General features: G+C 53.9%; 4 protein-coding genes across 4 annotated transcripts; 3 read left to right on the top strand and 1 right to left on the bottom strand.

Moving 5' to 3' along the window:
• Positions 1–2,337, bottom strand: HSPA1A (heat shock protein family A (Hsp70) member 1A). Its single transcript, XM_087817298.1, has one exon. It carries the CDS (start codon positions 2,191–2,193, stop codon positions 268–270), a length of 1,926 nt encoding a protein of 641 aa, XP_087673424.1. The 5' UTR covers positions 2,194–2,337; the 3' UTR covers positions 1–267.
• Positions 2,338–2,854: 517 nt separating this feature from the next.
• LOC107539014 (heat shock 70 kDa protein 1-like) lies at positions 2,855–6,675 on the top strand. Its single transcript, XM_087817297.1, has 2 exons — positions 2,855–2,946; positions 4,420–6,675. Exon 2 carries the CDS (start codon positions 4,433–4,435, stop codon positions 6,356–6,358), a length of 1,926 nt encoding a protein of 641 aa, XP_087673423.1. The 5' UTR covers positions 2,855–2,946; positions 4,420–4,432; the 3' UTR covers positions 6,359–6,675.
• Positions 6,676–8,261: 1,586 nt separating this feature from the next.
• On the top strand, positions 8,262–13,943 carry LSM2 (LSM2 homolog, U6 small nuclear RNA and mRNA degradation associated). Its single transcript, XM_087817296.1, has 5 exons — positions 8,262–8,417; positions 8,990–9,057; positions 12,913–12,943; positions 13,294–13,353; positions 13,461–13,943. Exons 1-5 carry the CDS (start codon positions 8,415–8,417, stop codon positions 13,584–13,586), a joined length of 288 nt encoding a protein of 95 aa, XP_087673422.1. The 5' UTR covers positions 8,262–8,414; the 3' UTR covers positions 13,587–13,943.
• Positions 13,944–14,775: 832 nt separating this feature from the next.
• VARS1 (valyl-tRNA synthetase 1) lies at positions 14,776–27,092 on the top strand. The gene is made up of 30 exons (XM_087817295.1): positions 14,776–14,841; positions 15,086–15,504; positions 16,544–16,678; positions 16,774–16,912; positions 17,146–17,270; positions 17,355–17,442; positions 17,874–17,974; positions 18,067–18,194; positions 20,538–20,702; positions 20,926–21,007; positions 21,506–21,625; positions 21,705–21,813; positions 21,907–22,001; positions 22,161–22,251; positions 22,500–22,624; positions 22,708–22,811; positions 22,892–23,050; positions 23,155–23,245; positions 23,372–23,477; positions 23,571–23,641; positions 23,726–23,851; positions 24,123–24,227; positions 24,307–24,375; positions 24,460–24,538; positions 24,654–24,781; positions 25,073–25,228; positions 25,339–25,545; positions 25,616–25,727; positions 25,819–26,144; positions 26,881–27,092. The coding sequence occupies exons 2-30, from the start codon at positions 15,118–15,120 to the stop codon at positions 26,947–26,949; spliced, it is 3,798 nt and encodes a 1,265-aa protein (XP_087673421.1). The 5' UTR covers positions 14,776–14,841; positions 15,086–15,117; the 3' UTR covers positions 26,950–27,092.
• Positions 27,093–27,546: the final 454 nt, after the last annotated feature.

Raw genomic sequence — 27,546 nt, 5'->3', positions numbered from 1 at the left:
TCACACAACTTGGAGTTTATTTACTTTGAAGTAAACAGTTTAGAGGGAGCAGTTTGGTATGAGTATTACAAAAAAGAACAAAAGATGGCAGTATAAACACATCTCTACATTTACATTTTAAAAAAAAAAGCAAGTTCATAACTTCACAAAAACACTTTGCAAACAATTTCCAAAGTTCAGAGCTGATGAAAGGCAAATACATAAGGCAATGCAAAGCCTTGAATTCCACCTCCTCCGGAACAAACATGAGCATCTGGGAAAAGCTTCCTAATCCACCTCCTCGATGGTGGGGCCTGAGCCCGACCCCCCCTTGGGGGCCTGAGCCCCAAAGCCCCCCGCCCCCGGGCCGCCCGCCCCCTGGTACAGTCCGCTGATGATGGGGTTACACACCTGCTCCAGCTCCTTCCTCTTGTGCTCAAACTCCTCCTTCTCCGCCAGGGTGTTGGAGTCCAGCCAGGAAATGACCTCCTGGCACTTGTCCAGCACCTTCTTCTTGTCGGCCTCGCTGAGCTTGCCCCGCAGCCCCTCGTCCTCCACCGCGCTCTTCATGTTGAAGGCGTACGACTCCAGCGCGTTCTTGGCCGACACCCTCTCGCGCTGCACCTCGTCCTCCGCCTTGTACCTCTCGGCCTCCTGCACCATGCGCTCGATCTCCTCCTTGCTCAGGCGGCCCTTGTCGTTGGTGATGGTGATCTTGTTGGCCTTGCCGGTGCTCTTGTCCGTGGCTGTGACGTTCAGGATGCCATTGGCGTCGATGTCAAAGGTCACCTCGATCTGCGGCACGCCTCGGGGGGCCGGGGGGATGCCGCTCAGCTCGAAGCGCCCCAGCAGGTTGTTGTCCCTCGTCATGGCTCTCTCGCCCTCGTACACCTGGATCAGCACCCCCGGCTGGTTGTCCGAATAGGTGGTGAAGATCTGCGTCTGCTTGGTGGGGATGGTGGAGTTGCGCTTGATCAGAGCCGTCATCACGCCCCCGGCCGTCTCCAGCCCCAAGGACAGGGGAGCCACGTCCAGCAGCAGCAGGTCCTGCACGTTCTCAGACTTGTCCCCCATCAGGATGGCTGCCTGCACCGCCGCCCCGTAGGCCACCGCCTCGTCGGGGTTGATGCTCTTGTTGAGGTCGCGCCCGTTGAAGAAGTCCTGCAGCAGCTTCTGCACCTTGGGGATGCGGGTGGAGCCCCCCACCAGGACCAGGTCGTGGATCTGGGCCTTGTCCAGCTTGGCGTCGCGCAGGGCCTTCTCCACGGGCTCCAGGGTGCCCCGGAACAGGTCGGAGCACAGCTCCTCGAACCGCGCCCTGGTGATGGACGTGTAGAAGTCGATGCCCTCGAACAGGGAGTCGATCTCCAGGCTGGCCTGCGTGCTGGACGACAGGGTCCTCTTGGCCCTCTCGCAGGCGGTGCGCAGCCGCCTCACGGCTCGCTTGTTCTGGCTGATGTCCTTCTTGTGCTTGCGCTTGAACTCCTCCACGAAGTGGCTCACCAGCCTGTTGTCAAAGTCCTCCCCTCCCAGGTGGGTGTCCCCCGCCGTGGCCTTCACCTCGAAGATGCCGTCATCGATGGTCAGGATGGACACGTCGAAGGTGCCCCCGCCCAGGTCGAAGATGAGCACGTTGCGCTCCCCCTTGCCCGTCCTGTCCAGGCCGTAGGCGATGGCGGCCGCCGTGGGCTCGTTGATGATCCTCAGCACGTTCAGCCCCGCGATCACCCCCGCGTCCTTGGTGGCCTGGCGCTGCGAGTCGTTGAAGTAGGCCGGCACGGTGATCACCGCGTTGGTCACCGCGTAGCCCAGGTACGCCTCGGCGATCTCCTTCATCTTGGTCAGCACCATGGACGAGATCTCCTCGGGGTAGAACGCCTTGGTCTCCCCTTTGTAGCTCACCTGCACCTTGGGCTTGTCCCCGTCACTGATCACCTGGAAAGGCCAGTGCTTCATGTCCGACTGCACCACCGAGTCGCCGAACTTGCGGCCGATCAGCCGCTTGGCGTCGAACACGGTGTTCTGCGGGTTCAGCGCCACCTGGTTCTTGGCCGCGTCGCCGATGAGCCGCTCGGTGTCGGTGAAGGCCACGTAGCTGGGGGTGGTGCGGTTGCCCTGGTCGTTGGCGATGATCTCCACCTTGCCGTGCTGGAACACCCCCACGCACGAGTAGGTGGTGCCCAGGTCGATGCCGATGGCCGTGGTTTTAGCCATGCCGGCGCCCTGCTCTCTCGCACCGCGCCGAGGTTCGGGCCTTTTCCGAAAGCGGCGGTCGGGGTCCGCGACCAGCGGCTCGGTCTTTTCCGAGACGGGAAACTGCACGCCGGGGCCGCAGAGGCTCGTCCGCGGGGCTGCGGGGCCGCGGGGCTGCGCGGGGCGGGCTCAGGAACGCGGGGCAGGGGCGCTGCACTCGCCGGCTCGTCTCCGCGGGCTCGCCGTTGCCCCGCGGCCGCCGGCTCCGGGCTTATCACCCTTCGGCGAGCCCCGCCTCCCCGCTCGCCCAATCCCCGAGCTCGGCCGGCGGCGGGTCGGGAACATTCCGGGGGCTTCGCGGGCGTCCTGCCCCCGGCTCTCTCGGGCCAATCAGCGCCCGGGCGCCGCCCCTCCCAGAACTCTCCAGACTCTTCTGGGCCTGGCTGGACGCGCGCAGCCCCGGGAGGGGAGGAGCGACGGGGGGAGGGGCCGGCGGGGTGGGCGGGGTGACGCCGGGGACGGGGCGGGAGCCGGGGTGGGGGTGCTGACGCTACTCCCCGCGGTCGCGTTACAATGGAGGCGCTGCCTCTGACCTCACGGCTAGCACGGAATGCGGACGAGGGGGCTGCGGCCGGCTCAAAGCTTTAGGGCGGGCGGGCGGGTGGGGGGTGGGGGGACACCGGCTGCGCGCGGCAGATGTTGAGGGAGCCCCCACCGACAGAGGCCCCTCAGTCCGGACATAGCCAAACTGGAGCGAAGGCAACGGGAGAATAGGTGAACCAGGAGGGCTGTTTGTAATGGGGTGGGCATAGGCGAGACGGGCAGGTCCTGGTTTGAGGAAGTCCTGCCGGTCTCTCCAGTGTAAGTCTGGGGTGTGGGCTGTCGGCAACCGCGGCATTGGATGGGTCACAGCAGCTGGAAGGAGGTGGAGGAGCTGGTCTGTTCTGTCTCTAGATAACAGGATTTTTTTGGTAAAAGGTTAGACAAAGAGACTGTCTGGAGCGCACCACCTACTAGATTTACTCCCACAAATCCCTAGTAGAGGGTAAAGGAGGCCAGGAAGGCAGCTAAGCCCAAGTGTGGCAATTAATGTGTCATGCAGGGACCAGAAGGTAAAATAATCTTAGGTCATCAGGAGACCGGTACAATCCCAGAATAAAATGTATCAGAGACATAGGACAGGACAATTGAGTCAGAACCTGTGAAAAATTGAAAACAGTTACACCCACTGCCTACCCAAGTCATGTAGGCCAAGAATGCTTTTGTCTGCCTGTCCAAAAAGCATGGAAGCATTGTCTGGAAGAGATATTTGTACACCAAAAAGATACTTGTACAGGGAGTTCATGACAGCATTATTTACAGTAGCTATGAGGCAGAAGCAGCCCAAGAGTCCAGGGAGGGAATACATGAATAAAATGTGGATACAAAATGGAATATTATTCAGCTTAAAAAGGAAGGAAAATCAGACACATGCTATAACATAGGTGAACTTTGTTATGTTAAATGAAATAAACCAATCACAAAAAAAGATATAGTGTATAATTCCACTAGTATGTGCGATCTAAAGTAGTTGAATTCATAGAGACAGAAAGTGATGGTTTCCAGGAGCTAGTGGAAGTAGGGAATGATGAGTTGTTTAATGGACATGGAATTTCAGTTTTGCAAGATAGAGAGTTCTGGAGATTGGTTGGACAACAATGTGAATGAACTTACTACGAACTGTACACCTAAAAATGGCTAAGATGGGCCCAACCAGGTGGCTCAGCAGTTGAGCAACAACCTAGGATCGAGGAGGTTGAGGTTCGATTCCCAGTCAGGGCACATGCCTGAGTTTCTGGCTCTGTCCCCAGTGGGGGGCCTATAGGAGGCAGCCGATCAATGACTCTCTCATCATTGATGTTTCTTTTTTTTCTTTTTTTTAATATGTCTTTATTGATTTCAGAGAGAGGAAGGGAGAGCGTGAGAGAGAGAGATAGAAACATCAATGATGAGAAAGTCATCATTGGACACCCCCAGCTGGCGATCAAGCCCGCAACCCGGGCATGTGCCCTGATCAGGAATCAAACCATGATCTCCTGGATCCTAGGTCCATGCTCAACTGCTGAGCCACGCCTGGCCAGGCAAAGACATAGTTTTAAAAAATGGTTAAGATGGTAAATTTCATGTTATGTGTATTTTACCACAATTTAAAATAAAATAGAATAAAGAAGTACTCTGCCAATACTTTATCTCACTTTTTCTCATTAGGCCTCAGAAAACCATGGCTGCTGCTAAGGGAATGGCCATCGGCATCGACCTGGGCACCACCTACTCGTGCGTGGGGGTGTTCCAGCACGGCAAGGTGGAGATCATTGCCAACGACCAGGGCAACCGCACCACCCCCAGCTACGTGGCCTTCACCGACACTGAGAGGCTCATTGGGGATGCAGCCAAGAACCAGGTAGCCATGAATCCTCAGAACACTGTCTTTGATGCCAAACGTCTGATTGGCAGAAAATTTAATGATCCTGTAGTGCAATCAGATATGAAACTTTGGCCTTTTCAAGTAACCAATGAAGGAGGCAAGCCCAAGGTATTGGTATCCTACAAAGGGGAGCAAAAAGCTTTCTATCCAGAGGAAATCTCCTCTATGGTGCTGACTAAGATGAAGGAGACTGCTGAGGCTTTTTTGGGCCACCCTGTCACCAATGCTGTGATCACTGTGCCAGCATATTTCAATGATTCTCAACGGCAGGCTACCAAGGATGCAGGCGTGATTGCAGGTCTCAATGTACTAAGAATTATCAATGAACCAACAGCTGCTGCCATTGCCTATGGCTTAGATAAAGCAGGTCAGGGAGAGCGACATGTCCTGATCTTTGATCTGGGTGGAGGTACATTTGATGTGTCCATCCTGACCATAGATGATGGGATTTTTGAGGTGAAGGCCACAGCCGGGGACACCCACCTGGGAGGGGAGGACTTTGACAACAGGCTGGTGAGCCACTTCGTGGAGGAGTTCAAGCGCAAGCACAAGAAGGACATCAGCCAGAACAAGCGAGCCGTGAGGCGGCTGCGCACCGCCTGCGAGAGGGCCAAGAGGACCCTGTCGTCCAGCACCCAGGCCAACTTGGAAATTGATTCACTTTATGAAGGCATTGACTTCTACACGTCCATTACTAGAGCCCGGTTTGAAGAGCTGTGTGCAGACCTCTTTAGGGGCACTCTGGAGCCCGTGGAGAAGGCCCTTCGGGACGCCAAGATGGACAAGGCTAAAATCCATGACATTGTTTTGGTGGGGGGTTCCACCCGCATCCCCAAGGTGCAGAAACTGCTACAGGACTACTTTAATGGCCGTGATCTCAACAAGAGCATCAACCCCGACGAGGCAGTGGCCTACGGGGCGGCGGTGCAGGCAGCCATCCTGATGGGGGACAAGTCTGAGAACGTGCAGGACCTGCTGCTGCTGGACGTGGCTCCCCTGTCCTTGGGGCTGGAGACGGCCGGGGGCGTGATGACTACCCTGATCAAGCGCAACTCCACCATCCCCACCAAGCAGACGCAGATCTTCACCACCTATTCGGACAACCAGCCGGGGGTGCTGATCCAGGTGTACGAGGGCGAGAGGGCCATGACGAAGGACAACAACCTGCTGGGGCGCTTTGACCTGAGTGGAATCCCTCCTGCACCCAGAGGAGTTCCTCAGATCGAAGTGACTTTTGATATTGATGCCAACGGTATTCTTAATGTAACAGCCATGGACAAGAGCACTGGCAAAGCCAACAAGATCACCATCACCAATGACAAGGGCCGCCTGAGCAAGGAGGAGATCGAGCGCATGGTTCTGGATGCCGAGAAATATAAAGCTGAAGATGAGGTCCAGAGAGAGAAAATTGCTGCAAAAAATGCCTTAGAATCCTATGCTTTTAACATGAAGAGTGCTGTGAGTGATGAAGGCTTGAAGGGTAAGATTAGTGAGTCTGATAAAAAGAAAATACTGGATAAATGCAATGAGGTCCTTTCATGGCTGGAGGCCAATCAACTAGCTGAAAAAGATGAGTTTGATCATAAGAGAAAGGAACTGGAGCAAGTGTGTAACCCAGTAATCACAAAACTCTACCAGGGAGGATGCACTGGGCCTTCCTGTGGAACAGGGTACATACCTGGAAGGGCTGCCACAGGCCCCACCATTGAAGAAGTAGATTAATCTTATCTGGAGCTGGAGGGTTCTAGGGTGCCTCTAAGGTGAATTTGTTTCACTCATCTTCAAACATTGTTCTGATTCTTGAATTGACTGGACCTGAACCTAAGTTACCATCCCTTTGGGATTCCAATGGAAGAGTCCCATATGCCATCTTTTCACACTCCAATGTCCTGTTTCTGACTCTGGAATCAGACTCTTAGGAAAACCAGGACCCCCTCTGAACCATTTCATGAATTTGTGTTATTTAGTTCCAGGTTCCTCAACTTTCTTCTTCCTGTATGGATGGTTGTCTGTCACTCAGTAAATTTTCCTGAAACAAATTTCTTCTAGTATTATTAGACTATATCTTGAAGGAAAGTTCATGGAGAGAGAGCATGTGTGGTCTGATTGTGAGCTAAATGTGAATGATTAAGCTGGTAAGGGCAAAGTATTTGAATTTCCATGAGCTAATTGTTTCAAGCTGGAAAATAACTTGATTATCAGGCACTTTCAGCCCTGGCTGGAACAGTTGCTAACTATAATTACTGCTTATATTCAATGATAGACCAGTTTAGGTGCTTAGAGTTCAGCTTGGGAGGGGGGGAGGCAAACTTCTCCTTGATGTTACCTACAAGTGGGGTCTAGATCCAGCGCCTATGCACTCAGAGTCCATTATTACATCTTTTTACAATTTTTGTTTTTATTTATTTTAGAGAGAGAGAAAGGGAGAGGGAGAGAGAAATATCGATCGAGTGCCTCCTGCACACCCTCTACCAGGGATCAAGCCTGCAACCAGGGCATGTGCCCTGACTGGGACTGGAACCAATGACTTCTGGGTGCACAGGCCGATGCTCAACCAACAGCCACCCTGACCAGGGCTATAACATCTTTTACATGTAGAAAACATTTCTACAACAAACTTCTAACAAATGAGTATTTTTGTGCAAGATGAGAAATGGAAGATTTAATATGGTCTTATTCCTTGAAAAAATATTCTCACCTATTATATCACATACTTATAAAAATCTTGGGGACATGAGTATAGAAGTATGTGTGACTGCGTTTGTAACCCTTTGTATTTTGGGGACATATTTGGATGTGAAATATTATGTTACCAAACTCAAGGGGTTGCCACTTGAGGTGCTCTGTTCAAGAGCGCAATGTGGTTGTCCCACAGTAGTTTTATTTACTTGCAGCAAGTAAAGGAGATAGGATTTATAGCCAAAGCTCTGTCTCCTTGAAGGAAGCTCAGTCATTGCTTATGTACACTATTGGGTCAATTACATATTGATTTCTTCTCTGCAACTGGCCACATTTATCAGGGCGAGTTTCCTGTCTTCGTGTCTTGTTTACTCCTGCATCTGCAAAATACTGCTATATTTTGACATTTAGCAAGAAATAATATTTGGAACTGTCCAGACCTTGAGACCCTTGCCCTACCTAACAATTAGAATGGCTATTTCCATCCTCCAGCCACTGTTTAGTTTTACTCAGTCCTTCACAGGACAGCCCTAGGCAAAGTGTGTGGGAAATGTGGACTGAGATTGGGGCCTTGAGAGACCTATGTTTACTTGGAGGGACCCTTTAATAAAATCAAGATTTGTGCTCAAGCTCCCGATCTTGGATGCTCAACATTTTTTTTTTTAACTTTTTAAGGAAGTGTGACATATAGGAAAGTGTACAAATCACGAGGTTTCACAAACTTCTCAGCAGTTTTCAGTAAGAAGTGTGTGCAGGGTGTGAGCAGATCACGCCGCGGACCGCACCCCCGTGGAAACGAAACACCTCCGAGAGGGGAGGGGCTTCCCGCCGCCAGGCGGCGGGGGGCCGCGCCTGCGCCGTGGAGCCCGCCGCGGAGGCTCCGGGAGGCAGGAAGCCCCGCCCCCGGGCGTTAGCCCCGCCCCCCGGCAGCGCGCCTTCCTCTCGCGATCGCCGAGCGGCGGGCGCGCTCCTTCAGCACTCCCGGCGTCCCTGCGCTCCCGGCCCACGCGGGATCGCGCTCCGGTTCCCGCCCGGCGTCCGCCTGCGGCATCAGGCCCTCACTTGCCGGGTCCGGCCGGCAGCCCGCTGCGCGAGCACGATGGTACTGTGACGTCACAAGGGGCGTCCTCGGGAGAGCGGGGGGCCAGGCGGTTGGGGGTGGTGGGGGTCCGGCTACGTCCCTCTGCGCTGGAGTTGGGCCCTGGGGTTCCCTCCACTCTTAGTTCCTGCGCCTTAAGTTCTCTGGGGAAACATATGGGAACACATGGAGTTTTTTTTCCTCTTAAAAAGAAAAAAATAAGAACCCGAGGGAGAGCCGGCAGGGACAGCAGGACAGGGAAAGGTTAGACCTCGAGGAGCATTTCCCTGACCGAGACCAGGCTTCGGGGGTTTGGCCGGGGGTACCTTCTCCAGTTCCCTAGGAGTGGGCAGGGGCCCCAGGAGAGATGGTGGATTGAGAGCCATCCCCGAGAGCCCGAGGGTAGGGCAGGGGCTCGATGAAGTATGCAGTCGTCTGGGCTCCAGCAACATGCTCATGCCTGTCACTTCCCTGTGAAGTTTGAGACCTGCCGCAGATGTGGTGGGGATCCCAATACCAGTCTTAATAGTGGCCCAAGGCCACTCCCCCTACCAGGCCTCTCCCCATATGATGGTTTTCCCTTTCTTGCCCAATAGCTCTTCTATTCCTTTTTCAAGTCCCTTGTGGGCAAGGATGTGGTCGTGGAACTCAAGAATGACCTGAGGTAGGTACCTATTCCAAGTCTGTAGGGGGTGGGTGTGTCCAGGGCCCTGAAACCTTTAATTAAACAAGCATTATTTGAGTGCTGGGTGAGGCGGGGGAGAGAGTGAAGAAATAAATGACTTGTGCCTTAAGCTGACAGATTAGCTGTGGAGTTGTTTCTTGTATTTGAAAAAAATACAAAGAAATATGTAAATAAAAAGTACAGAGAAGTCAGAGAGTGGATGCATCAACATTTTTTACAAAATAAGCATCATTTTTTTTCTTATTAGATTATATAGTCCTTTGACTCGACCTCTAGAAATGTAAGAGTCAGTTCCACAAGTAAAGATACAGGTACAAAGATGTTTGTAGTTTTGTATGCAGTAGCCAAAAATGGAAAACAAATAGCTATCAAGAGTGGGTGGGTTATGTTGTGGTACATCCGTATTACACAGCTGTCACACAGGAATGAGCTATATTGATGTGGAAAGCTGTTGCAAAATAGTATATGTGGCATAGTCTCCCTTTTGTTAAAGAAAATGTAAAGGATAAACACAAGACCAATCCCTTCTGTCTGTACTGCTCTTACATCCCCTACCCTTAGTATCATTAGCTGCTAATCATCTTTCAGAACTTGGATTAAATGCTGTATCCTTGGAGAGGCTTTTCCTGGCCTTTCTAGCCAAGTAGATCCTTCTATCATAGTCTTATTTTCTTTCTAGTGGGTGCTTCTCAAATTGTGATTTCAGAGAAATATGTTTACTGTTTATGGCCTGCCCTTCCAACAGGGCCAGGACAGTGCTTAAGCTCAGCATTGTACCTAGTGTCTAGCATAGGCCTGGTATATAGTAGGAGCTTAATTAATGTGTGCTGAAAGAAAAGCAGCTAACGTTTGAGAACCTCCTGTTGACCAGGCACTATTCTGAATGTTTATTAACTCATTTAATTCTCATAATACTCCTGTATGACATGTACTATTGTTGCTGTTTTACATGTGAGGCAATTAAAGATTGGATAGGTTAAGAAACTTGCTCGTCTATACAGCTAGTAAGTGACACAGCCAGAATTGAAATCCAATTTTGTCTTAATTTTTTTATTATTATTATTGATTTGAGAGAGAGGAAGGGAGAGAAACATCAATTTGTTGTTTCACTTATTTATACATTCATCGGTTGATTCTTGTATGTGTCCTGACGGGGGATCAAACCTGAAACCTTGATGCATCGGGTTGGTGCTCTAACCAACTGAGCTACCCAACCAGGGCCTTTTTTTTGTTTGTTTTTAAACTTATAAACAAGATCATATTCTCAGTGTAGTTGTGAAACTTGCTTTTCACTTAAACAGATGTTGTGTCAATAAAGTTTATCTTTAACATTATTGATGTCTGTATGGCATCTTTATTAACCAAGGCTTTGCTATTGGACACAGGCGATTTCCAATTCTTTAGGAAAAAATCCTTTAAATGAGATGTACATTTAAAATAGTGAAGATTAAAAAATATCGATACCTGCCCTGGCAGGGTGGCTCAGTTGATTGGAGGGGCGTTGTGCCATACACTGAAAGGTTACAGGCTTGATCCCTGGTAATGGCCCTTGTGGGAGGCAACCGACTGATGTTTCTCTCTCTCTCCTCCTTTCTCCCTCCCTTCATCTCTAAAAACCAATAAAAACAGCCCTGGCCTGTGTTTCTCAGTGGTTAGAGCATTCACCAGTGCACCAAGGGGTCAAGGGTTTGAGTCCCAATCAAGGGCACGTACTTGGGTTGCGGGTTCAATCCCCAGCCTCAGTTGGGGCAGGTGCAGGAGGCAATCAATGTGTCTCTCACATCAATGTTTCTCTCCCCCCCCCCCCCGCTCTGCCGCTCCCTCCCTTCCACTCTCTCTCTAAAAAGCAATGGAAAAAATATCCTTGGGAGAGGATTAAAAAAAAAATCAATAAAAACATATCCTCAGGTAAAGATTTTAAAAATAATAAAATAGTGATACCTACTATTTGATTGTCCTTTAGAAAGTCTGAATCAGTGTATTCTCTCCCCAGCAGTGTCTTCCACATTTCTATGTGAGATTATTTCTTAATGGAAGAAACATTGACATGGCAGAGAATGGTGAGGAGAGGGACTTGCCTTTTACATCAGAGATTTCATTTATACTAGCAATGCATATGGTGTTGGTGGCATATAGGTTAGGGCCACAGAGAGAGACAGCTGTGGAAACCCAGACCAACCCTAGGCAATTCTGTGAGATAACTTGGTTTTTATTTTTCTCTTTTCTCCTTCCTGGGCCTTCCACATGGCAAAAAACTGTTATGTTTTAGCTCCAGGTCCTAAAGCAAAGACTAAGGTTCAAAGGTAATCCACTGGGTTGGGAGAAGAGCTTTCTCTCAGGCTTGTTGTTTGTGCCAAATATCTCATTAAGGAATTGAATTAAATAATACCACCTTATACAATTCCTGGAAGTTACTTCACTGCTGCACATGGTAGTAAGGTGCTGTCAAAGGCTTTTCAGGAGCCAGGGATATGGTGAAACCCCCACTGAGGCAGTAGGGCTCAGACACTAGATTTCAAAGACTTCAAGTTTTACAAAAACGAGGGTCCAACAGAGAGATGCCAACTTTATTTTTGGCAAGATAAGGACATTTTTTAAAACTGCTATTTATTAAAATAATTTCACTTAAGAAATTTTAATACCAAAAAAATATGAAGGACACAATCAAGAACAGTTATTTTTTAGCCCTGGCCAGGTAGCTCAGTTGGTTAGAGCTTCATCTCAGTAGGCCAGGTTGTGGGTTCTATCCCCAGTCAGGGTACATACAAGAATTAACCAATGAATACATAAATTAGTGGATAAAAAATGGATATTTCTTCCCCTACCCCCCAAAATAAAAAAGTCATTTTTAGGAAATAAAATTGACAACCTTCAGCATACTACATACACACTCAGTACACACTATGTTTGCCTGTGTTTCCTTTTGTCATGGATTCATGACACCTTTGAGCACACATCAGTATTTTAGCACCACAGTTCTAAGGAACTTAGAATCTGGTGGTGACACACTGGACGGTTAGGATAGGGTGGCCAGGTTGGAGGATGGCCTGGATTGAGGTATATGTAAAGTAAAAGGAACTTGGTTTGTAGAATTCAAATTAGAAGGAGAATTACAGAAATGTTAGACATCAGCCAATGATGGGGATTTATGGAGCATGCAGGGTAAAGATACAATTCATGGGATTTGAGGTTGTGAGACTTAGTGTTGAAGCCACTGACAAATTTAAAAAGTTGGGAGAGAGAGGTAGCAGGGCTTGGAACACTGGTATATGATAACATTCCTCATTAACATTTCAGGGATTGGGAAGGGAGAAAACATCCATTGTCCCTTCAAGAGCAATGCTAGCTGCTTTATCTAGTTTACATATGGGGCTCTGGGTCCAAAGCCATAAATGTTTGAAAATAGCTGATGGTCTGGGGTCAGGCAGATAAGGACTGAGTGCTTGTTTATTTGTTCTAAACGTGGGCAAGTTACACAACCTTTCTGAGCCCCTGGATGGTAATAGCTACTTTCTACAGGCTTGTTGTCAGATAAGCTAAAAGATTATAAAAGTGGCTGTAAAAATTACAAATGCTATACAGAATACAGAAGAAATACAAGATGGCTCTTAAGAGTGGGTTGGTGTAGGGCAAGATGTACAATAGAAAATAACTGTTCTGGAAGCATTGTCTTTCCTACTCTAGGGCTTAGGAATGCCCCCTTTTGGTTCCACTTATTCTGGTTTTCTCAAGTCCTTGACTTCCAAACCACGTTCTTATCTCAGCTCTCAAGTCACCTCTGTGTTGACTTTGGTGTAAACTAATTTGGTTCTTCCTTCCCTCTGCCCCTGACAGCATCTGTGGAACCCTCCATTCTGTGGATCAGGTAAGACAAAGCAAGGGCCTAGGACTGGTCTTGGGGAAGGAGAAGGGAAAAAGGTTAAGGATGGGGTAGCCCAGCCACCATGGCTCAGTGGTTGAGCATCGACCTAGGATCCAGGAGATCGCAGTTCGATCCCAGTCAGGGCACATGCCCAGGTTGCAGGCTCCATCCCCAGTTGGGGGCGGCGTGTAGGTGGCAGCCGATCAGTGACTCTCATCATTGATGTTTCTCTCTCTCTCTCTCCCTCTCCCTTCCTCTCTCTGAAATCAATAAAGATATATTAAAAAAAAAAAGGATGGGGTATTTGTATCTTGTCTCTAGGGCTAATGGTGGTGTTCATTTTCTTTCCTTAGTATCTCAACATCAAACTAACTGACATCAGTGTCACAGACCCTGAGAAATACCCTCACATGGTGAGTTGGGAATGGTGGAAAAGAGGAAACACCTCGAAAACAGGAGGCCCCTGGGTGCGTAGAGGACATTTTTAAGGGTGTTTTCACATTTGCCTACCTTTGTCTAGTTATCAGTGAAGAACTGCTTCATCCGGGGCTCAGTGGTCCGCTATGTGCAGTTGCCAGCAGATGAGGTGGACACGCAGTTACTACAGGATGCAGCAAGGAAGGAGGCCCTGCAGCAGAAACAGTGATGGCTCCTTCTCTCCTCCCCTTCCCTCCTCCATTGGCGGTCCTTGACCTGGTGTCCCAGCCCAGGACCGTTCCACCCATACTTGAGATGTGTTTTTGTTAATAGTAAGGTGCTTGTGTGTGTTTTTTTTTTAAGGGATGAATAGATGAGAGGACTAATTAGTGGGGAGCAGCTATCCTCAGTGAGAAGGGGAAGATAAGTTGCGTGGGGAACTGCGGAGTGTTCCTTGTCCCCAGCACTGCCTTTGTACTCTTTCCCCAGAGACGGGAGAATCTCCTAGATCTCCAGGGCAGCATGTGATTCATTTTGGGGATGGAAGGAATCTATCCCGCATCGGGAATAAAACTTATGATACAAATTTCTGGTTCTGTGTGTTTTGGGAAGGAGGCTGGAGAGTGGGAAAGGGATGTGGAATTCATCCAAGCTTCATCACCCTGCCAAGAGTCCAACCCAACTTCCCAGCATTATCTGCCACTGCTCTCTGGTGGAAACCGGCTACTACCCAGCTCACTGGGCTACACCGAGTTTCCTGAGCGTGCCTCTGCCTGCATGGCCTGGCACTCACGCTGGGCCTACCAGTGACACTGTAAATGAGACAGCAAGCTGCGTTTGGTGCTGCTGGATTTCTTCCTCGACCTCAGTACACTAACGTCCATGGCAGATTAATCCCAAGCGGCATAACGTTTACTGCGGGGGTGAAGGCGCGTAGTCTCCATTCGCTCCCTGCCGCTCCAGGAGAGCTCTCGGCATTCAGGGCCTCTCTGGCCGTGCAGCGCGGACCCCGTTCTCAGCGTGGCGGGAAGCGAGGCGGGGCCGGGGCTGTCGGCCCGCGCGCAGCCCCTTCGCCCGCCTCCCGCGGGGCCGCCCTCTCGCCCCGCGGCCCGAGGACCCGTGCGGGGTGCCCGCGGCGGCGCCTGACCGGAGCGCGGACGGGAGCGCCTGCCGGGAGCGCGGTCCCGGGGGCGTCCCCCGGCCTGTGCCCGCGCCCGCGCCCGCGCCCTGCCTCCCGAGCGGCGGGCGGCGCGCCCCGGGCCAGCGGCGGGCGGGGAGCGGCGCACACGCAGGCGCGGCAGGGCCGCCCGCGCCAGGCCCCGCGGGCCGGAAACGCGCGCTGTCACAAAGGGGGAACACGTGGGTGCCGACGGCCCGGCCGGCAGTCCCTGAGAGCCAGGGTAGCCCGGAGCGCCGCCCACCGTCCCGGCCGCCAGGCCGGTCCAGCTTCGGCGGCGCCGGCTCCGCCCGACCCCCTTCCTCCAGTACGTACCTGCGGCCCGAACCCGCGTCCTGCCGGACGCCGAGGGGCTCCTCCCGGCTCCCACTCTCCCCGACCACCCGCGATCGTGGCAAGTCCCCCACTGTCACCGCCACTCCGACCCGCGCTCTTGAGGCCCGACCAGCCCCAGCCCGGGGCCTCCGGCGCCTGCGGTAGAGGAGCCCCACGAGGGTCCCCTCTGCCGAGATGGGAGCCCAGTCCCTCAGTCTCCGTCTCCTCCTCCTCAGGCCTTTCCACCTGGTTCCGACCCTGCCGAACCATGTCCATCCTCTACGTCTCCCCTCACCCCGATGCCTTCCCGAGCCTCCGAGCCCTCATCGCTGCGCGCTACGGGGAGGCCGGGGCCGGGCCGGGCTGGGGGGGCGCGCACCCCCGCATCTGTGTGCAGCCGCCTCCCGCCAGCAGGACGCCCTTCCCGCCACCCCGCCTGCCCGCCCTGGAGCAGGGGCCGGGCGGGCTCTGGGTGTGGGGGGCCACTGCCGTGGCCCAGCTGCTGTGGCCAGCAGGCCTGGGGGGCCCCGGGGGCAGCCGGGCGGCCGTCCTCGTCCAACAGTGGGTCAGTTACGCCGACACGGAGCTGATACCCGCTGCCTGTGGGGCTACGCTGCCCGCCTTGGGTCTCCGCAGCTCCGTCCAGGACCCCCAGGTGAGCGGGGAGAAGGCGGGGAGGGCGAGGTTTAGGAGACGGTGGCAAGAATTGGAGTGGATACCGAGACAGGAAGATAGTGCCTCGGATGTGGAAGAAGATTGATCAGATCCCAGATTGCCACCCGGGAACCTCTGAGCCTTGGTCTTCCCTTTGTCCGTGGAAACTTTAGTTTTCATGTTGAGAAGATTAAAAGAAGTGTGCAGAGCACATAGTCTAGTGCCAGGCACTGAGTAAAAGTTTGATGAGCCTGAAACTGATGATAGAAGTTACTGTGAATTGTAGGGAAAGACTGGGTGAAGGAGAGATGAGAGGCAGGCACGGCCAGGAGAGAGAACGATGCTGGGGGGCGAGAGAGGAGAAGTGAAATGTGGGGAGGTAACTGAAAGGAAAGATAACCACACCAGGCTGGAACTAAGCCCTTCCAGAGTGGGGATGTGCCTTCTGGTCCTTATCACACAGGTATAATTGAGCACATGGTAGACACTTAGTATTTCTGAATGAATGAGTGAATGAGTGAATGAATGAATGAATATGTGACTTAGACCCTGGCTGGATCCCTCACATCCTGATTACACTATCTAAAATAGAGGTCCCTCTCTTTGGAATTCCCTGTCTTCCACAGCCTGATTTAATTTTCTTACTAGCACTTAAGGATAAAAATAGGGTATATATTATATATTTGCTCATTTATTGTCTTCCCAATTAGAATGTAAACTCCACCAGGTAAGGGGGCCCCATCTGTTCAAATTCTCCCCCCATTCCTTAGAGAAGTACCTGGCACGTAGTAGGTGCTTAATAAATATTGTTGACGCAATTATTGTGTTGTCTCACGTAATCTTTAACTTCCTGTACTTAATATATTGCAACAGGCACATAGTAAGTGTTCAGGAGGAATTTATCGAAGGAAGGAAAGAAGCAGCAGGGCTTTTTTTTATTTTGACCATTTCAAAGAAAATGAAACTGGCCTCAGAGATAATGATTTTTGGGAGTGGAAGGACGCCAAGCCCGGTCTCATACCCCTTCCCCTTCCTGCTAGGCTGCACTGGGGGCCCTGGGAAGGGCCCTGAGCCCCTTGGAAGAGTGGCTTCGGCTGCACACCTACCTGGCCGGGGAGGCTCCCACTCTGGCTGACCTGGCTGCTGTTACAGCCTTGCTGCTGCCCTTCCGATATGTGAGTCACTAGGGACTGGGGAAGAGTGGAGGAAGTTCCTCTCAGACCTCACTAAAAGGTGACTAAGAAGAGTTGATTTCTTTCCCCCTTCCCAGGTCCTGGACCCCTCTGCCCGCCGGATCTGGGGTAATGTCACTCACTGGTTCATCACCTGTGTCCAGCAGCCAGAATTCCGGGCTGTGCTGGGAGAGGTGGTTCTGTACTCAGGGGCCAGGCCTCTCTCCCAACAGTCAGGTGAGGAAGGGTGGAGGTAGGAGAGGAGGGGTTCCTTGGGGTCTTCCACACAGCTCACTTTCTTTTTTCTCTTAGAATGGCACAATCCCTGGGGAAGAGGCCTGCGGGAGGGTGAAGTGGGAGGTCAGCATGAGGAAGCCCTTGGGCAGCTGAAATAGCCCACCTGAGACACAGCAGCACCTTCACAGAGGGTCCCCGGTGGTCTAAGTCTGCATGTCTGTGCCTCTCACCAGACCCTGAGGTCACTGCACCTCCAAAGACACCTGCTCAACTCAAGAAAGAGGCAAAGAAACGGGAGAAGCTAGAGAAATTTCAACAAAAGCAGAAGATCCAACAGCAGCAACCACCCCCCAGGGAGGTGAGAGGCTGGAGCTGGACAGGATGTTGGTGCTAGGTTGGGGTGGTGGTGCTGATATCTATGTCTATATTTTTCTCTCCCAAGCCAAAGAAACCAAAACCAGAGAAGAGGGAGAAGCGGGATCCTGGAGTCATTACCTATGACCTCCCGACACCTCCTGGGGAAAAGAAAGGTACTAGGACTGGGAAGGGGCCCCTGCACTTCACCTCTACCCTCCTCAGCTGCTGCTGCTTCTGTGTTTTTTTAAATATTTTTATTAATTTCAGAGAGAGGAAGGGAGAGAGATAGAAACATCAATGATGATAGAATCATTGATCAGCTGCCTCCTGCATGCCCCCTGCTGGGGATGAAGCCTGAAACTTGGGCAGGTGCTCTGACTGGGAATGGAACCTCGATCTCCTGGATCATAGGTTGATACTCAACCACTGAGCCACGCCGGCTGGGCTGCTGCTTCTGTTTTGCCCCCTTCCTGCTTTGTCCTTGCTCCACCCCCACTTTACTTTGTGAAGATTTGCAGAGGCCCAGGCCCTTCTCTGCTGGACCGTCGTCCTCTTCCCGGCTGCCCCCAGCTCCAGCACTGATCCCTGCCTTCCTGTCCCCCAGATATCAGTGGCACCATGCCTGACTCCTACAGCCCTCAGTACGTGGAGGCGGCCTGGTACCCTTGGTGGGAGCAGCAGGGTTTCTTCAAGCCAGAGTATGGAGTGAGTGGGCACTGCCACCAGGCCTGGAGGGGGAGGGGGCTGGGAGAGGTGACAAGATGCCTTAGCATGTGCCCATCCTTTCTTCCCCATAGCGTTCCAGTGTGTCAGCACCAAATCCACGGGGTATCTTCATGATGTGCATCCCACCCCCAAACGTGACAGGCTCCCTGCACCTGGGCCATGCACTCACCAACGCCATCCAGGACTCCCTGACCCGATGGTGAGCTCCTGTGCTCTGCCAGCTGGTTCCCTCTGCTTCCTTCTCTTCCCTGACTTGGCCTCCTGCCCCTCTCCTTCCATATTGGCCCTCAACCCTGCCCCCTGGTGGTGGTACACTCTCCGTCATTCCCCTCTGATCCCTTAGGTCCTCCCCTAGTCAATAACCAACACACCTTCTCTCCCCTCTTGCTACTAGAAATAACATTATTTTGAATTAAACAAGAAATATGTGAAATATTGTAAGAAATTTAAAGCTTCAGGTCTCCTTGACCACCCCCTTCCAGACCCAGTCCTTCCCAAGACTTAGCCTGTTATCACTTTGATGTGGATCTTTCTAGATCTTTCCAGATCTTTCCTGTATCTTACTTACATGTACATGTACCCATGGAAATTTATAGTTTTCCTTTTGGGTGGGTTTTTCTTTTTTGTCATGCTATTCTAAACTTTCTTCTTACACTTAATAGTTTGTCTTAGAGATCTTTCCTTATTCTTATATACAGACTGACTTTCTTCTCTTCCGTTGCCCTGTAGCATTCCATAGTGTGACTGTGCCATAATGGAGTCACTTTTTTAAAAAAAATTAATGGTTGTTTCTAATTTTTCTATGTTGAAAATCTTACTGGAATGCGCATTCCAGCACAAGCTTTCTCAAGCACCTGTGGGACACCTCTCTGGCATAGCTACCAGGAAGGGAAACTGCTAGGTCAGGGGGCATGCCTGTATTAGGTGCAAATGGAAGCTGCCAATTTGCCCTACAAAACAGCTTGACCCATGTGTACCGTCATGAATTTCCTGTGACGATACTCACTTCCCCATGTCTTTGCCAACTCTGGACATTAGCTTTATTTTGCTAATCTGATGGCCAGAAAGTGGCACCTATGTACTTTCTGATTGCAGTGAGCTGTGCCTCGTCCTGAGTCTGGGCCAGTCTGGCTTCTCTGTATGTGAACTCTATACATACCTATCGCTTGCCCATCTTTCTGTTGATTCTTTGTTGTTGTTGTTTTCTTTTTTAATTGGTTTGTTGGGTGATTCTTTACATATTCTGGGTATTGTTTTTTTGTTTGTTATATATTATAAATGTTTTCTGCTGTTCTAGCACTTGCTCCCTCCCCCACCATCAACCTGCCCCACTGTTAATAGTTTAATTAGTTAACAGATACAAAGTCTAATATTCTAGGTGACAAATTCCTTTAAAAAGTACTTTAAGACCTGGCCAGTGTGGCTCAGTTGATTGAGCTACGTCCATGCACCGAAAGGTCACCGGTTCAATTCCTGGTCAGGGCACATGACCCCCAGGAGGGGCATGCAGGAGGCAGCCTATCGATGGTTCTCTCTCCCTCTCCCCGACTCTCTAAAATCAATAAAAACATTTAAAAAAACAACAACAAAAAAACATTTTTAATTTTAATTTTTAAAATTTCAGTCTTCACCCAAGGATATTTTTCCATTGCTTTTCAGAGAGAGTGGAAGGAGGAGAGAGAAGGGGAGGGGGAGAGAGAGAGAGAGAAACATCAATGTGAGAGACGCGTCAACTGGTTGCCTCCCACATGTGCTCTGACTGGGCCGGGTATCGAACCTGCAATCCAGGTACGTGCCCTTGACTGGGCATCGAGCCTGAGACCCTGCAGTGTGTGGGCCAGTGCTCTAACCACTAAGAAACACCAGCCAGGGCTGACTAGAATTTATTTTTGTGAATGCTGGGAAGTAGGGTGATACTTTTTTCCAACTAAGTAGCTGTCCCAAACAAAGTTTTTCAATTGTCTCTCCTTTTCAGACTGATAGTAAATGCCACCCAGACAGATACTAAATTGGCTTGGATCTGTTTCCAGTCACTGTTTTGTTCCCTTTCATCGGTACCGTTGTTCCTATGTTATAACTAATTGCTTGAATAATCATCACTTTCTCCTGCAAGAGGCAGGGTGTTTACTCTGAGATAGCATTCAACGGCCTTGAAGGAACTACTCAAGGGGTAGGAATGCGGAGCGGGGTGCTATTCAGCAAAATTAACAGTGTCTGTATAAATTGAGCTGGGAAAATAAACTCGGGGCTGGCAGCTGGCAACAGGCATGAGCTGCAGCCCTCCCGATCCCATCTTTTTTGTGTCTATCTTTTCTTCATCCTCACCCCTTCCTCAGGACCGTTTGACTCTGCCGGCGGGCTCTGGCAGCTTTGGCTGTCCTTGTGCATCTCCTCCCCCAGACTGTAACCTGTAACTTAGAATCAGGGTCCCTCTCACCGCCCTTTCTTTCCTAGTCCATTGACTCCTTACCCAGAATCCCTTCTTCCTCAGGTGCCAGGCTTTACCAGCCCATTCACCTCATCCTCCTTGCTCCTCCCACAGGCACCGCATGCGTGGGGAGACCACCCTGTGGAACCCTGGCTGTGACCACGCAGGCATTGCCACCCAGGTGGTGGTGGAGAAGAAGCTCTGGCGAGAGCAGGGGCTGACCCGGCACCAGCTGGGCCGCGAGGCCTTTCTACGGGAGGTCTGGAAGTGGAAGGAGGAGTGAGTGTGTAGCAGCCCTGCCTCCCTGTCCCCTGTCCACATAAGACCTGTCACCTGCAACTCAGGCTGCAGGGTCACATCCTCTCACAGAGGCTGAGGGTCAGTGGCTTCAGGTCCCAGGTCAATTTCGGAGGATGAGTGATTCCCACACTGCCCCGTCAGCCATCCGATGTCTCCCTGCAGCCCAGGCCTGAGTGCTGATCCACCTGTCTGTCCCTTCTAGGAAAGGGGACCGGATTTACCACCAGCTGCGGAAGCTCGGCAGCTCCTTGGATTGGGATCGAGCCTGTTTCACCATGGACCCTGTGAGTAGGAGGGGTGTCAGGGCTGGGCCAGGCTGGGGAGGCTCCCCAGTGTGGGACATCCATAGAGAGCACCTCCAGGGGTTGAGCCCACACAGGAAATCACTGAAGGCTCAACTGCAAACGTCATTTCTTGTCCCATTTCTTCACCCTTTGTATGCCCTCTCACCCACTCTGGGAACTCATTCCTCCAGGTGGCACATGGTGGGTCCTCACCCTCCCATGGAGCCTGAATTCCCAGGATCCTCTGCACTGGCATCTGTCACCAGTGGCTTCCCTGCCATCTCCAGTGTCACCAGGCTTGTTGCCTGTCCTTGTGTTCCCAAAGTCCCCTCCATAGTCTTCTCTCCTCTCAGAAAAAGGACTTCTCCCTTGCAGCCCTCAAAGGGGTCTGGGTGCCAGGCAGTAGGACTCCGGACAGGCCAGTCTCACTGGACCCTGCTGCCCTGGAAAGTCTGCCTGGGCCTGCAGGCCCACCCTGACTCCCCTGCTCCACCCTAGAAACTGTCAGCAGCTGTGACAGAGGCCTTTGTCCGGCTCCATGAGGAAGGAGTCATCTACCGCAGTACTCGCCTTGTCAACTGGTCCTGCACCCTCAACTCTGCCATCTCTGATATCGAGGTGTGCCCCTGCCCCAGGCTCTCCCCAGCTCCTCCCAGCCCCACTCCCCGGGCCACTTTTCCTAACATCCGTTAAACAGGTGGACAAGAAAGAGCTGAAGGGTCGCACCCTGCTCTCCGTGCCTGGCTACAAGGAAAAGGTGGAGTTTGGGGTCCTCATCTCCTTTGCTTACAAGATCCAAGGCTCAGGTAGGAACCGGGGGGCACCAGGATCCTGGGCTGGGTGGGGTTGGGGCAGGAAGGGGCCAGTGCTGTTGATCACAAGGTCACCTATCACCCCAGAGAGCGATGAGGAGGTGGTGGTGGCAACAACTCGGATTGAGACAATGCTGGGAGACGTGGCCGTCGCTGTGCACCCCAAGGATCCCAGATACCAGGTGTGGCAAGGGTGCTGCCGCAGTTGGGGGAGGAATGCTGGCTGAAAGGGGCCCCAGCTGAGGAGAGAAAATAGGATCAAAAAGTCATCCCGCAGCCCTGCGTAGGAGGGAGTTGGGCCCAGCCCTTCGTGCATTTTTGAAGTGTCCCTCTGTTCCCAGCACCTGAAGGGGAAGAGTGTGATCCACCCGCTCCTGTCTCGCAGTCTCCCCATAGTCTTTGATGATTTTGTGGACATGGAGTTTGGCACAGGTGAGCCAGGGACTGTCCTGTGGGGAGAGGAAGCAGCCCACAGGGCACATCTCACCATCCGACTTCCCTCTCAAGGGAAAGAAAATAAGCTGCAGCTAAACAGGCAGGACTTTGGGCTGGTTCTCAGGGGGCTGTTGTAGGGAAGTGGGGCAGGTGGTCTGGGAGCCACATCCTTCAGCAAAACAGGGTGCATGTGGGAAGGGACTCATCGAGTTCCTCATGGCCCTCGCACCCCCATGTACACCCAGGTGCGGTGAAGATCACCCCTGCACATGACCAGAACGACTATGAGGTGGGGCAGAGGCACGGGTTGGAGGCCATCAGCATCATGGACTCCCGAGGGGCCCTGGTCAACGTGCCCCCGCCTTTCCTGGTGAGACTGCCTGGATGTGGGGGCCAGGTCTGGAGACTGCGGGCACCTAGGCACAGCCATGATAAGGCCTGTCTCCCACCCAGGGCCTGCCCAGGTTTGAGGCCAGGAAGGCAGTGCTGGCGGCGTTGAAGGAGCGGGGACTGTTTCGTGGCATCGAGGACAACCCCATGGTGGTGCCGCTTTGCAAGTGAGGGTGGGGGCCAGAGAAAGGGGGGTGGCTTCTCAGAGTGCTCGCCACCCAACCTGCCCACCCATGTGTACCTGCAGCCGGTCCAAGGACGTGGTGGAGCCTCTTCTGCGGCCACAGTGGTATATACGCTGTGGGGAAATGGCCCAGGCTGCCAGTGCTGCCGTGACTCGGGGTGACCTCCGCATCCTGCCTGAGGCCCATCAGCGGACATGGCACGCCTGGATGGACAACATCCGGTGCGTCTGGCTCGATGTGGGGAGGGTGACAGGGTGAGGGGCTGAGCTGGGCACAGGCCAGGGCACCTCCTTCCCCCTGACCCCTCCTTTCCCAACATTTGCAGGGACTGGTGCATCTCCCGGCAGCTGTGGTGGGGCCATCGCATCCCAGCCTACTTTGTCACTGTCCATGACCCAGCCATTCCCCCCGGGGAGGTGAGGACCAGGCCAGGATGGAATATTGCACATCTGCTGGAGCTGTGGTTTATTGGGTCCTTGGTAGGGGGCAGGATTGGGGCAAGGCAGGGATGCCCCCCTGGGTGTTGACTGCATCTGTGGCAGGACCCTGATGGGCGGTACTGGGTGAGTGGGCGCAGCGAGGCCGAGGCCCGTGAGAAGGCAGCCAAGGAGTTTGGAGTGTCCCCTGACAAGATCAGCCTCCAGCAAGGCAAGGCAGGGCCTTGGGGGCAGGGGAGGGCTCGGAGCTGGCCTCTGATCCGCGTCTCTGCCCCCCTGACCTCTGGACCTTTTCTTCCCTCAGATGAGGACGTGTTGGACACCTGGTTCTCCTCTGGCCTCTTCCCCTTTTCCATCTTGGGCTGGCCCAACCAGGTACATCCCTGAGGCCGACCCAGGGGAGCTGGGGGTCTTGGAGGTGGGTGTTCGGCCCCATGTCATGCACTGCTCTGCCCCCAGTCAGAAGACCTGAGTGTGTTCTACCCGGGGACGCTGCTGGAGACAGGCCACGACATCCTCTTCTTCTGGGTGGCCAGGATGGTCATGCTGGGCCTGAAGCTCACTGGCAGGCTGCCCTTCAGAGAGGTACGAAGCCTACCAAGACCCCCTCAGTCCCCTCTCCCACCCTCCTGTGCCACAGTTCAGGCCCGTGGACAGTGCTGGGTGGGCTTCTGGGGATTGAAAGCCGGCCTGGGTTCTGCTTGGTGATTCTGTGCCTGGGCTTCCCAGAGGAGGGCGGGCCCCTGAGCCCATGAAGGTGTGAATGGGCTGGCGAGACACTGAGGCCAGATTCAGGGCTGGGGTGGGCAGTGGGTCTGGTGGAGAGGCGCTGCCCCACAGTTCCGTCCCGCCTCAGGTCTACCTCCATGCCATCGTGCGCGATGCCCATGGCCGGAAGATGAGCAAGTCTCTGGGCAACGTCATCGACCCCCTGGATGTCATCCACGGGGTCTCCCTGCAGGTGGGCTGGGTCCTGGGCCAGCCAGGGAGGACCGCGGGCCGCGGCCACAGCCCCCTGACCCCTCCCGCCTCACCCTCAGGGCCTCCACGACCAGTTACTGAACAGCAACCTGGACCCCAGCGAGGTGGAGAGGGCTAAAGAAGGGCAGGTACCTAAGGCGGACGGCGGGGCCGGGAGTGGGCAGAGGGACGGCGGGGCTGCCTCAGGGCGTCAGTTTCAACTCCTCTTGCAGAAGGCAGACTTCCCGGCGGGGATCCCCGAGTGTGGCACTGATGCCCTCCGGTTTGGACTGTGCGCCTACACGTCCCAGGGTAGGGCCCCAAACTCTCGGCCAGTCCTTCCTCCTCCCCTGAGGACACCGCTCTCCTCCTCGGCCCTGGGTGAGGGTTGGGAGGGAGGTGCTGAGGACACACTCACTGCATCCAGGTCGAGACATCAACCTGGATGTGAACAGGATCCTGGGATACCGCCACTTCTGCAACAAGCTCTGGAATGCCACCAAGTTTGCCCTGCGTGGCCTTGGCAAGGGTTTTGTGCCCTCAACTACCTCCGAGGTGAGGGCCTGGTAGGTGCAAGGCAACCATCACCCACACAGGCCGTGCACCCACCACTCCAGCATCAAGTGTGCCCAGGAGCCTCGGGGGGGGGGAGGGCAAAGGGTTATAGGGAAAGCCAAGGGCATTGGGTCCTCCCCCAGATACTGGCATATGATGGCTTCAGACCCCTCAGGCTCCTGGAATACATATTTGCCTGTGGTTCCTGCCTCCTTGGGGTTCTGGCTCTGCCCCTAGGTATCACCCCCCTCCAACTATGGTGGGCCCTGGCTGATCTGCCCCTCTCCCCAGCCTGGAGGCCACGAGAGCCTGGTGGACCGCTGGATCCGCAGCCGGCTGACTGAGGCTGTGAGGCTCAGCAACCAAGGTTTCCAGGCCTATGACTTCCCGGCCGTCACCACTGCCCAGTACAGCTTCTGGCTCTATGAGCTCTGTGACGTCTACCTGGTGAGGAGGAGCTGAGTGGGCCGGGGCAGCGGATCCCTGGGCCTCCCTTTTCCAGCGGTTGGCCATGAGACCTTTTCCAGCCCTGAGCCCTGTGCTTCCCTGTCCCCTAGGAGTGCCTGAAGCCTGTGCTGAGTGGGGTGGACCAGGTGGCCGCTGAGTGCGCCCGCCAGACCCTCTACACCTGCCTGGACATCGGCCTGAGGCTGCTTTCACCGTTCATGCCCTTTGTGACTGAGGAGCTGTTCCAGAGGCTGCCCCGGCGGACACCAAAAGCACCACCTAGCCTCTGTGTCACCCCCTTCCCAGAGCCCTCAGAGGTATGGGGTTTGGTCTGGACGGGGGTCTGGCCTGTGCGTGGCCCTCCTCACAACCTCCTCCGCCCCACAGTGCTCATGGAAGGACCCGGAGGCGGAAGCTGCCTTCGAGCTGGCCCTGAGCATCACCCGAGCCGTGCGCTCCCTACGTGCAGACTACAACCTCATCCGGATCCGTCCCGACTGTGAGCCTCGGGGCCCCATGTCCACCCTGCCCCACAGTCCCCCGACCTACTCTCTAGTATGGCTACCTCACCTTCCTCCCTCCCCTGGCAGGTTTCCTGGAAGTGACTGACGAGGCCACAGGCGCCCTGGCATCGGCAGTGTCGGGCTACGTGCAGGCGCTGGCCAGTGCGGGTGTGGTGGCTGTCCTGGCACTGGGAGCTCCTGTGCCCCAGGGCTGTGCTGTAGCCCTGGCCTCTGACCGCTGCTCCGTCCACCTGCAGCTGCAGGGGCTGGTGGACCCAGCCCGGGAGCTGGGCAAGCTGCAGGCCAAGCGTGGTGAGGCACAGCGGCAGGCACAGCGTCTGCGGGAGCGCCGTGCCGCCATGGGCTACCCGGTCAAGGTGCCCCTCAAAGTCCAGGAGGCAGACGAAGCCAAGGTGTGTTACGTGGGTGGGCATTTCCTTCCCCCGTCCTCACATCTGAGACCTGGTCCTGTGGCTGCACTCTGCTCAGCCCCAGGCAGTCCATGGGGGAACTCAGAGCCCGGGCCCCTTGAGCAGGTGGGGAACAGCTGGGTGGGCGCATAGCAAGGTGAAGACAGAGGCATACCCAGAACCAGGTACCCTCCCTCCCAGCCACACTCCTCCTCCTCGTGGCCCACCCGGCACCTGGAACATGGCATCCCACATGCCTGGGCCTGGGCACATAGAGATGGAGCCCTCTAGGCGGGAGTGCCAGGTAAATAGAGAGGGCGCAGGGAGAAGCAGCTGTTCATGGCCCTGCTCATGGACTCTCCCAGCAGCCCTTTCCAGGCAGCAGGACCACTCTGGCCATTTTACAAATGAAGGCTAATTGCCTGCCCCGCAGGTGGGGGCTAGTGCTGGGACCGTAGGTGGGGCACATGAGCTCTGAGGCTCCCTTGTCCTTGGGCGCTGACCACTCTGAGAAAAGGCAAGACCCAAAAGGGCAGTGGGAGAGAAGAGGAGTGCTGGTGGGGAGGCTGCTGAGCATTTGGGGGACTGGTCCAGCCAAGCACACAGTCTCTTGACTACTCCCTGCCCATGGCCCTCACCTGCCTTTCTAACTCTGACCCTCTGCTTTCATGGGTGTTTGAGGGTCTTCTCTCTTGGGCCTGGGTCCTCCCTACCCACGACCCCTTGTTCCACCCCCCAGCTCCAGCAGACAGAAGCAGAACTCAGGAAGATGGACGAGGCCATTGCCCTGTTTCAGAAGATGCTGTGACACAACTCCAGCCTCATAACCCTAGTGGTCCACCGGGAGGAGGCAGCCCTCATAACCCCAGTGGCTCCCCCCAGGGCAGGGCAGTAATAAATATTTTGCCACAAACCATCTGTTGTCTGTGTGTGTGCTGGGGCCGGGAAAGGGATGCTGAGGGGCTGGGTTCCCAAATCCTCAGGGGCTGCAGGCTGGGCCAGGCACCAGGGCCTGGCGGGCAGAGATGCATCTGTCTGGGTCTGCCCCTGGCACTGAGCCAGGCCTGAGTCACGCTGCGCTGCCAGCTCCCTCCCAGCTCTGTCACCTCCGCACTGCAACCAAGGAAGGCCCACCCTGGTGCCCGCTGCTGCTGTGGCTTTGGGCCGGTATGAGTTTGGGCCCAGGGGCCGCAGCCTGCCCCACCCTGCTGGGCCACCGTCCTCCCCCAAGTCCCGCTTAGGTTAATTATAACTCTGACCTAAGTGCCTTGTGATACCACACCCGGCAGCCCTGCCTGAAGACCCAGCCACCAGGTAGGGGGTTTCCTGTGCTGGAGTGGTGGCTGGGTATCAGACTGGGTGGGGGGAGGGTGTTCTGAGGGAGGAGCCTCGGACCCCTTTGGCT

Source organism: Miniopterus natalensis, chromosome 5, assembly GCF_054644295.1.
Source record: "Miniopterus natalensis isolate mMinNat1 chromosome 5, mMinNat1.hap1, whole genome shotgun sequence".
In the NCBI taxonomy this organism is placed as follows: Eukaryota; Metazoa; Chordata; class Mammalia; order Chiroptera; family Miniopteridae; genus Miniopterus; species Miniopterus natalensis.
Note: the sequence above shows the minus strand (reverse complement) of the source record. Positions and strands in the feature narration are given on the sequence as shown.